The 11,549-nt window shown below is 33.5% G+C and overlaps 1 protein-coding gene across 1 annotated transcript; it reads left to right on the plus strand.

The window, feature by feature from the left end:
- Nucleotides 1-1,752: 1,752 nt before the first annotated feature.
- Nucleotides 1,753-9,423, plus strand: LOC141326134 (tripartite motif-containing protein 29-like). Its single transcript, XM_073834839.1, has 9 exons — nucleotides 1,753-1,893; nucleotides 2,387-3,033; nucleotides 3,563-3,658; nucleotides 5,111-5,344; nucleotides 5,464-5,620; nucleotides 6,766-6,807; nucleotides 7,023-7,070; nucleotides 7,990-8,027; nucleotides 8,497-9,423. Exons 2-9 carry the CDS (start codon nucleotides 2,470-2,472, stop codon nucleotides 8,602-8,604), a joined length of 1,287 nt encoding a protein of 428 aa, XP_073690940.1. The 5' UTR covers nucleotides 1,753-1,893; nucleotides 2,387-2,469; the 3' UTR covers nucleotides 8,605-9,423.
- Nucleotides 9,424-11,549: the final 2,126 nt, after the last annotated feature.

Consider the following 11,549-nt stretch of genomic DNA (forward strand, 5'->3'; position numbering starts at 1 on the left):
ACCTGTTAAGATTTAAAAGATACAAACTTGCATTTATGAGAGAAAAAAAAGAGGCAGAACTGCGAGATAGAGATAGAGACTGTGATGTCGCTCCAAAAACAGAACCAACAATTCCATCCCTATGGACAAAATCAAGTCCCACAAGTGGCACCTGCACACATTGTGTGTATCATGAGCACCCTGAATGAGCTGAGAAACATTGCCCTTCGAATATTTTAGCAGTTATTATGTGTGTTCCATTAAATTTCTCTTACAGACAGAGCTAAATGTTCAACACGAGCATATATTGAATTTCTGATGTTCTTTTTAATATTATTTGTCCCAACCAACCAATAAATATAGTATGCCACAAATAAGTATGCCACAAAGCCTATTTAAAAATGTTATGCAATTTTTTAAAAATGTTACTAGGCTGCCCCTAATAGTCGACTAACCGTTTGTTGACCAGAAGAGGCTTGGTCGACTAAAATGTTATAAGTTGCAGAAAAAAAAATCCACAGGAAGTAGCGAAGTCACAGTCTGTCAGCCATATAATGGATATGGATGGGCACCAAACCTTTAAAAGTAAACAAAAAAATGCACAGACAAATCCAAATTACACCCTGCTGCTCGTGACGATACATTGATGTCCTAAGACACGAAAAGATCGTTTTTTGCGAGAAACTGAACAGTATTTATATCATTTTTTACCTTTGATACACAGCCACGTCCATCTGTCATGAGCACGAGCTCATCATCTGGCTCGTGACATGTGTATGCGCTCTGGTGTAGTATACGTAAACGCCGGAAGAGATCTGTCGCTTGTATACGACACTCATTGTTTACACAGTGCACAGAGATTGTGAGTATAGTGGCTATTCAAAATGGTAATTACTTGCGCGTATCCTGATTGTTCAAACCGATTTAAAGCTAAAAGATTACGAGCCGCAGGGTGTAATTTGGATTTGTCTGTGCATGTGTTTGTCTACTTTTAAAGGTTTGGTGCCCATCCACATCCATGATAAGGCTGGCGGACTGCACCGGTTTTCATTAAAAATCTTCGTTTGTGTTTTTCTGAGGAAACAAAGTCACCTACATCTTGGATGCATTGGGGGTAAGCAGATAAACATCAAATTTTCATTTTTGGGTGAACTATCCCTTTACCGGCTGGTCTATGTGGTAATATAGTAAATCGGGCAGGACATCCATATGAATGTAATCCATATGAAACATCGTACAGGCGCATCACTACTGCGGAGATGATGAGTCAGTGTGGCCGACTTCACCTCTTAAGCCAAATACAAAGAAAGCGCTAGTTTATCAATAAATTATTAAAATGTTAATGCGGTCTCCTTGCTGTTTTCCCCTGACACATTCATAACTATTATATCTGCCCGTGTGTGGAAAGCTTTTTTTTAGCATGTGCCAGAATGCTTATGCAATTAAAGGCTCATTATTATGATTCATGGTGTTTTTTTTTTTAAATGTGCAACTAATAGTTGACTAATGTTTGAAATGTATAACTACTAGTCGACCAAAAAAATCTTTTTTCTAGGGCAGCCCAAAATGATACTACTACTATTATTATTATTTTCAGATGACAACTAATTGGCCCTTATTTATTAACTGTGCGGAACATATGAAGAACTTTTTCATTCATCAAATACATGGTGTTTGTGTTTCAACAGGTAGAACTGGGCACTGTCCCTTTAAGAGCAGCACCTCTTTTGTTTCCTGTTTAGTTTGAGCACTTCCTTCTTTGCACACATCGCATATATGCAGGCACAAAAATCTGTTCCATTTCTTTTGCTCAGTTGAATTTTATTATATTCAGTAATGCGGTTGGCATGGAGTGACTGGTACTGGACATCGATTCAAAAATAAAACTACCACCTGTGGAAAGACAGCCAAGTTGTGAGTCTGTCTAACTCTACTGTAGTTAACTTGATGAATTAAAACTGCTAAATTTTACTACTAAAGTTTGTGTTTGTGTGTAATAATAAAAGCAATGAATAAATAGGTGAAAAATATATATTTTTTTCCACAATCTACATTAGCAGGTACCAGTAGTTATGGTTGCATTTTTTATTTGGTTATTTACTAGGTCTACACAAAAAAAAACTTTTATTGGCCTACCACTACTGGGAGAACCTGACAAACATGGCAGAGAATGCTGTGCATAAAAAAAAAAAAAAGTGTGGTCTCAACTAGTTTGTCGGGTTCTTATGAAAGTGTTTTGAGAATTGTGCAGCAGGGTTTATTTAGGGCAAATAGTGCAAATGTAGGATGATGTGTTTCTGAATTTTATATTTATATGCATAGTACTTTTCAGGATGGTGCAGACGGAAAGTTTTAGAACCAAGAACAAGCCTACTGATTTATAATTTTTACTTTCATTTTCCTTTAGTCACATTTGCATAGGAGCCACTCCCATTCTGATTTCAAAAGTTATTCTACAGTGAACCTTTCACTGGATTTGGAAGCGTCAAAATGGCAGAACTTGTCTTTGACACTCAAAATCCTTTAAATTGCCCAATCTGTCTGAATCTGCTTAAGAACCCGGTGACTACAACTTGTGGGCACAGTTTCTGTATGGACTGTATAAAGGGGTGCTGGGATCGGGATGCTTCTCTGAGACGAGCTTACAGCTGCCCTACGTGCAGGAGGACATTTAATCAAAGACCAGCCCTCTGCAAAAGCACTGTCCTGGCTGAAATTGTTGAGGGAATGAAACAGGAAGTTCCAGCTGGGCCTAGGGATGTAAAGTGCGATTTTTGTAAAGGAAGAAAACTCAAAGCCATCAAGTCTTGTTTGTTTTGTATGGCTTCTTACTGCCAAAATCACATTCGGCCTCATTATGAGTCTGAAGCTTTCAAAAAGCACAAGCTGATAAATGCTTCCTCAAATCTACAGCAGCAGATCTGCCCTCAACATCATAAAGCACTTGAGATTTACTGCTATAATGACCAGAAGTGTATATGTGTAGTTTGTATGGGGGATCAGCACAGTGGACATAAAACAGTCTCAGCTGCAGCTGAAATGGATAAAAAACAGGTAAGATGATGTGATACATATTTATTTGTGATGATGTGATGTATTGACGCGATGACATACAAGAGACTGTTATATAGTGAATATAATCCAAAATATTAACACAAATATACAAATGTATTCATTAAAATGCATTAAGAACTGTAATTTTCCATGAAATTATACAGTACCATAACACACTTTTTTTCACGTGAGCAGAAATTGCTCAATAATTTTAAGCAAATTAAGTAAGCAAAAGTAAAGACCATGTTATGGTTAGGGTTAGAGTTAGTTGACATTCTTGCAAAGTTATGTGCCGTCAATAAAATATTTGTAAAACATCAAAATAAAGACTTTATATCTGCTTTGTTAGCAGATATTAAGTGGTCTACTTAGAGTCTGACCGGTAGTTGACATGTAGTTGCAAAGTTATTTATAGTTAGCAAAATATCTTACTGGACTATCAAAATAAAGTTACCAAATATATTGCTATTACTTTACTTTATAAGTAACTCAAGCGAATGATTGTTATTTATTACAAATTTACCCACAGAGGGAACTGAAAATGAAAAAGGCGGATTTCACTCAGAAAATCACAGACATAGGCAAGAAGCTCCAGGCATTTAGGAAGGCTGTGGATTCTCACAAGGTAAACATTAAAGTTTTGAATGGGGTAAATACTAACGAAACACAAGCCATATACATTTACAACATTTTTGTACTGTTTACCGTGAATGTAAAGCATATGAAGACTTTACTCTATGCATATGAACTCTTTTTTTCTTTTTAAATAATGTTTTTATGATGTTATCATTTACTGTGCTTCATTGTGTTAGTCAGCTTTTTTTTTTTTTTTTTTTTACTTAATCAAAATAACCCAATTGCAGTCTGATTGAGATTAACTAGAATGCATAATGAAAAAACATGATTTTTGAAAATTTACTAAAAACAATTATCTGGTTTTGCAAACAAACTCTTTATGTGTAGTTTATAGATGAAACTCCAATTATGTTTTTTTATTTATTATATACATTCATAACCAGTGGTAGTCTTTATTACCCAAGAAAAATGAAGGGCGCATTTCAAGGTTGCTTTTGAAGGAGCCTTTGAATCGGGACAACCTTCATTGCACCATAGTGACCCAATATAGCCTTTCGAATGCGGCCTTTCGAATAATCCAGCTTTTGAATTGGGACACAGCTGGGGTCTTTGTACTTGTCCACTTGTCTACTTACATGGCGTATTTCCTGTGTTTAGCCCAAGTGTTCAAGTGGTGTGGTTAACTGCTTGCTAGCAGTAGCTTGTTAAATTACAGTATGTAAAATATCACTTACCACATTAACAGAGCAAGGAGAAATGACTGATCGGAAGATGGGGAATGATTTGTTGTTCTTGAGCACCACTGACTAGGTTTGGACTGATAGAGGATGCCATCTTCCATCGTCGATGGCTGACAGACATCATGATCCCCTAAAGGAAATAAATATGAGATTGGAGGAAAAAATATATTTCAAAACTTTCTCTTGCAATTATATAGTTGGGTAATTATACTGTATATAAATTGCAGGCATCAGGGAGCCTCTATTAATATGTGGGGCATTAAAATCGCTTTTGAATGTGCGCTTGTTTTTTTGTTTTTTTTTATGTGACAGTTCAACTGACACCTGTTGAAGAACTCCAACACTTATTATGGTTACATGTATCCCAATCCTGGATAAATGTTTGTATGAAATTTTATACACAATAAACATGGAATTGAAATATTAGTTAATTGCTGATTAGCTATATAATGTTCATAATCGGTCACTTCAAAGGTCATAGCAGAGAATTGAATGCAAAACAGCATCTGTTCATCAAATCATTTTGACTTTGCAGATTGTTTCAGACTCTTCAGGAAACAACTAAAAATGACTTACTTTATAGTTAACTCTGCTTTTCAAGAAAAAAAATATGAATTAAAGGAATCATTTTAACATCCAAACAGTGTACACTAACATAAAAACTAAAAAATGTTTAGCTATATTATGTTTCCTGGGACATTGTGTGAAATATTTTATTATCAAAGTGCTTTATTAAGTTCTGTGTTTCTGTTTTGTAACAGCGCTCTGCACAGGCTGCAGTGGAGCACAGTGAAAGGATCTTCAGAGAGCTCATCCGCTCCATTCAGAAAAGACGAGGTGAGGTGAGAGAACTGATCAGAGCTCAGGAGAAGAGGGAGATTGGACAGATTAATGATCACATACTGAAACTGGAGCAGGAGATCAGTAATTTGCGAAAGGAGAATGATAAACTGGAGCCGATTTTACAAACAGAGGATCACATTAATTTCTTTCAGGTATAATAGTATAGTCCAGAAAAAAGATTTTTCTTTTTTTTAAGAAACGCTGGCAATTTTATATTTATGTTTCTTTCTTTTTGTTTGTTTTTGAGTTATTGGTTTTCTTCCAATTTCAGAATTACTCTTCTCAATCTGGACCGTATGAGTGCACAACTTCACCCAGAGATGTTAATGACCTCCTGACATTTAAGAATGTAGAAGAATCTGTCTCAGAGCTGAACAGCCAACTGGTCAAACTCTGTAAAGAGCACATGGATAAAATATCAAAGAAAGGTAACGTTACACTGTCAAGAACCATTCAGATTTGTACAAGTATGTAGTATATGAAACAGTATGATATTTTCTATCACTGCATTAATAAAATGTGCCGGATGGTGTTCAGAAAGTACTCATACACTAAAATCATTTTACCAAGTTTTATATTTAAAGCCCTATGGATTTTAGTTTTCATAAACATTAAAATAACATTTAAAATAATGGCCTGATTGTAAACAAACAAAAATATATTGGTTGGGTGACTTATAAGTTATCTACTGACATGTATTACATGTACAAATAAAGTTTTCGGCATTTAAATACGTAAGTCAGAATGGTAATTCTAGATATTTTATCTGCGCCATAAACAATTTTTTGATGCACATTAGTTGGTTTTCCATCTACCACTTTAGATGTACAACACATATTTGGTACAATTTTCACAATGGCCTCAACACAGATGGCAGACAGGCTGGATGAAAATGTAAATCAATTGTCTGACAGCAGGTGGTGCTTATGGAACAGCAGAAATAGAGCTGTTTCCTTCTATAAACAAAGTACCTATAAACATGCTTTATAAGGCATTACACAGACGAAAAGCAAATGTCATCGAAACTTTTCTGAAGACAGTCAGTTCCCCCTTATGCCTTCATATAATTAATTTATTCATACATTCTTTCATATACTTTCTCTCAGCACTCTGCCTTCCTTATATGATATAATATGTAATGGTCTTGTGATTTCTGTACCCACTGAATAATTTTTCTTTGTTTCTTACGTTTTATTTCCTTTCTTTCTGTTTTTTAATAAAAGCACTTCATGTTTTCATACAAAACAAAACCTGACTCTTACTAACTTTTCAATCAAATACTGTTTTAATGATAATTAAAAGATAAAATGGTAATACTAACCATCAGTACTTTTATCATGGTTTATCACAAACCAGTAAGCGTTTCATCTCTAGTAGTCTATGCTGAGTGCTATATCATGTTTGTGAACCAAAAAGTACAAGTACTGTAGGCTATATTCTGTCAGCTTGTGTAAAATGTAACAATCTGAGGTGAAGTGCTCATTAGCAGCTGATTTCTCCACAACATTCAGGGTTACTGGCTAATTAAAGAAGTATGCAATAAAATAATTCTTTGTAATATCTTTTTTAATAGTTGCTGATGTCCAAATTTTCAAAACCACTAGGCTCCAAGACAGTGAGTATTTTATTTTAGTAATTAATAATAATTAAAATAATATTTATTATTATTATTTATTAATTAATAATATTATTATTATTAATAATAATAATAATTTTGTGCAGATACTCAAACAGATCATAATTATGATATAATAATTCAACATTTTAATCCATTTATTCATCTCTATTTTTCTTACTTCGGTTACCCATCTAATATTTCTATGGTTCCAGTGGATTCACCAGCAGCTTCAGCTTCATACAGCTCATCAGATGATGAAAGTAAGTATAATATAAATATTGAAGGGATAGTGGACATAAGGACAGTGTTGTTATCACTTACTCTCATGCTGTTCTGTGCATGAAAGATATTTAGAAAAATGTGTCTGTGGTTTTGTCTGTGTGCTAAAAGTAGAATACAGTTCCACAGAAGAAATAAAGTCATACAGTTAATTTTTGTTAATATTAACAGAATTTTCAGTTTAGGAGAACATTTTTTTTTTTAAATGTTTTTTTTTTTTTTTTTTTTTTACTTATTTAAAGGCCAGTCCAACAGTCCACTGAATAATTTTTCTTTGTTTCTTACGTTTTATTTCCTTTCTTTCTGTTTTTTAATAAAAGCACTCTGCCTTCCTTCATGTTTTCATACAAAACAAAACCTGACTCTGAATTTGCAATCAAATACTGTTTTAATGATAATTAAAAGATAAAAGAGTAATACTAACCATCAGGACTTTTATCATGGTTTATCATCAAACTGGTAATCATTATATCCCTAGCAGGACAGTAGGCTTATGCTAAGTGCCATGATATAATGTTTGTGAACCAAAAAATGCAAGTACTGTAGGCTAGTTTCTGTCAGCTTGTGTAAAATGTAACAATTTGAGGTGGAGCGCTCATTAACAGCTGATTTCACAACATTTGGGGTTACTGGCTAATTAAAAAAAAAAGAACTATGCCATAAAATAATTCATTGTAATATTTTTTTCAATAGTGTCTGATGTTGAAATGTTCAAAGCCACTAGGCTCCAAGACAGAGAGTATTTTAATTTATTTATTAATTATAATAGTAATAATAATAGTAATTTTTTTTGTGTGTGCAGATACTCAAATTGATAATAATTATAATTTCATAATTCAACATTTTAGTCCATTTATTTTTCCCTCTATTTCTTACATCTGTTACCCATCCATTCTATAGGTCCAGTGGATTTACCAGCATCACCTTTATACTATCATGTAAGTATACTAGAAAATAAGTATAATATGAATATTGAAGTGACAGTGGACATAAGGACAGTGTTGTTATCACCATGCTGTTCCGTGCATAAACAATATTTAAAAAATATTTTTTGTGGTTTTGTCTGTGTGCTAAAAATAGAGTACAGCTCCACAGAAGAAATAAAGTCATACAGTTTTTAAACGAAAAGTAAATGTTAACAGAATTTTCATTTTTAGGAGATTTAATAAATATGAATTAATATCTTATTTAAAGGCCAATCCAACAGTATAATTAAACATTTGACCAGGTATAATTAAACCACTACTAACTGTTGAACAAGGAACTCACATTATTCTAGATTTATTATGTAATGGTCTTGTGATTTCTGTGCCCATTGACTAATATTGAATATTCTTTCTTTCTTTCTTTCTTTCTTTCTTTCTTTCTTTCTTTCTTTCTTTCTTTCTTTTCTTTTTTTTAAATAAGCCTGTCTCACCAGAAGCTTGTAGTGAATGTCAGAATGAAGCCGACTCTGTAATATATTGTATTGAACATAGATGGAAGCCAGTAAATCCAATTGCTTTTTTGACTTAAACAATTCCATGATTTGCATGACAGAGATAATTGATACTTGATTGCCATGGGTGTTTACAACATTAAGTGCTGATCTCCTGTGGGATTATTTTCCTGTTAAAAATGTTTCTGTATGCAGTTGTTTTTTTGTTTTTGTTTTTATGGGATACCATTATAAGTCATACATATGCATATAAAAAAAATATAAACATAAATCTGTGTTGTGCAAAATTGTCAAAATAATTTTTATGACAAGCCACATAAAATGCTTTAACAAACATATCCTCATCATTTTGCAACCATTTGTTGAAGGAAGTTGTTTATCATGCTAATTGACCTTTTCATGTCTTTCTTTAATGTTTAATTTAAAAAATATATATAGAGAGAGACTTTTCCTTTTCACTGATTTGTGTATCCAGGAAATAGGTGTTCATTGCTTTTCCTTTTTGATAATTAAATATTTCCTTTTTACACTTTTACATGTATGCCCCTCCCTTCTCTCACTCTGTGTATAAAAGGCTCAAATTTTACAACATGTTATTCTACAGTGTGTCTAGCACCAAAATGGCAGAATCTTTGCCTGATGCTGAAAATCCTTTAAACTGTCCAGTCTGTCTGAATCTGCTTAAGGACCTAGTGACTACATCATGTGGGCACAGTTTTTGTATGGACTATATTAAGATGTGCTGGAGAAGGAGTATTATGGACTAGGACGACATTCAACCAAAGACCAGGTCTCAGCAGAAACACATTGCTGGCTAAACTTTTTAGAGAAAATGAAACTGGAGGCCTCCAGCTAGGCATGGGGATGTGAAGTGTGATGTATGTAAAGGAGGAAGAATTAAAGCCATCAAGTCTTGTTTTGTGTGTTTGGCTTCTTACTGTCAAAAAGGGTGAAGGTTTTTAAAAAGCACAAGCTGGCAAGAGCTTGCCCAAACCAGCACATCTGCTGTCAACAACAATGTCTTAATATTACAACTGTGATGGTTGATTTAAAAGTTGATGAAATATTATAGATGCTTGACTTTTAACTTCAAATGTCTATGATATGATTTAACTTTAGGAATGAACATATAAAGAACATTTTCACTGAACACAGTTTAAAGATTTTGGACACTATTAAATTAAATGCATGGTGTTTGTGTTGCAGAAGGTAGAATTGGGTACTGTCTCTTTAAGAACAGCCTACATTTTTTTTTCCTGTTCCAACTTTTTCAGGATTTCTGAAAATACACATTCATATTATGTTTTCATTATGAGATACTTTTTTAATGCCTCCAAAATGCTGCCAGATGGTTTTATATATGGCATCTACCAGCAGGTAGTAGCAAAGCCATACAAACCCAAAATCCCCTGACCTCAGTCTTGACTCAACCAAAGAGCAGTTTTCAGTGTTATAAATAATGTTTACACTTTTAAAAGGGTCCTATTATGCTTTTTTACAAAGTCTTTATTTTGTTTTGGGGGTGCACTAGAACATGCTCTAATGCTTGGTGGTTCGAAAAACGCATTATTGTTCACATAATTTACATTATTACAATAGATTTCTCCCCCAGGCTGGCACAAATGCCTTGATTAGTTCCGGGTTTGATGAAGGTCTGCCTTCTGAAAAACGAAATGTGTTTTGATTGGTTAGCAGTCCCTCAGCATTGCAATTGGCGAACAGCTTAGACGCCGTTTCAGTCCTGCACCCCTTCCCAAAGCAGCAAGCTTTACGTACAACTGCGCAAGCTAGATTAAAATGATTCTTATGTTTAAATATGGAAATTTTTCTTACAAAAACACATCTAATTATCTTAGATTAAATATGTGGGATTTTTTTGTTCGATATAAAAACCTACTTTTCAAAATATGAATTTTGATTGCACTGAAACAGTTATCAGTCAGATATATTTGCTGTTGTACTTTATTAACCCATAAACACACTTGGATGTCTTCCTAAACCTGTACACTGTGATTTATGACATTCAGTGGATTACTGCTTAATTAAACAGCATCAACAGCAATATCCTAACGCACTGAGAACTAATATGAACAAACAATGAACGACTATTTTTATTAACTAACATTAACAAAGATTAATAAATAGTGTTATAAATGTGTTGTTCGTTGTTCATTCATGTTAGTTAATACATTAACTAATGTTAACAAATGACACCTTATTGTAAAGTGTCACCATATTTTCTGTGAATTTTGTGAAAATGAAGTTGTTTGACATGATTTTAATAGTTTTATTGCAAAAGGTAGTCAGTTTCAGAAAAACAAACACAAGGGGGGTCACACATTTATTTGGGCTAATCGTACAGGGAGTCAGTCTCTTCCAATAATACAGAAGATACTATTTTAAGAAAAGTGGACATAGGTTGTTTCAGCCTACTAGCGACAAAACCATGTTTCTTATCCTCCCTTTGCCTACTTTGTTGACTTTGCTAGTCTCTAACATAGACATGATTCCAAAAATGGAGAACACAAGCTTAAAAGCCTATACTTTTTATCTAATTTCTGTTGTATGCACATTATGTGTACACTATAAAAAAATGTGTTGCTCTGATCTGAGTCAACTATGCCAAACTGATGATGTGTAACAATATTTAACATGAGCATATATTAAATTTCTGATGTACTTTTTAATGTTTTTTTTTGTGCCAAAAATCAACCAATAAATAAAAAGTAAATAAATAAATGGTACAAAGCCTATCAAAATCATATGCAACTTTTCAAATTATCCTATTATTATTATTTTCAGAACTCATTGGCCCTTATTTATTAACTGTGAGGAACATATGAAATGAAATGAATAAATGAAGAACATTTTCACTGAACACAGTTTAAAGATTTTGGACGCATTTATATTAAGTACATGGTGTTTGTGTAGGAAAAAGGTAGAATTGGGTACTGTCCCTTTAAGAGCAGCCTACACTTTTTTTTCCTGTTAAGTTTCCTGTTCAGGTTGAGCACTTCCTACT

The sequence above is a fragment of the Garra rufa genome, chromosome 2 (genome assembly GCF_049309525.1).
Source record: "Garra rufa chromosome 2, GarRuf1.0, whole genome shotgun sequence".
Lineage (NCBI taxonomy): Eukaryota > Metazoa > Chordata > Actinopteri > Cypriniformes > Cyprinidae > Garra > Garra rufa.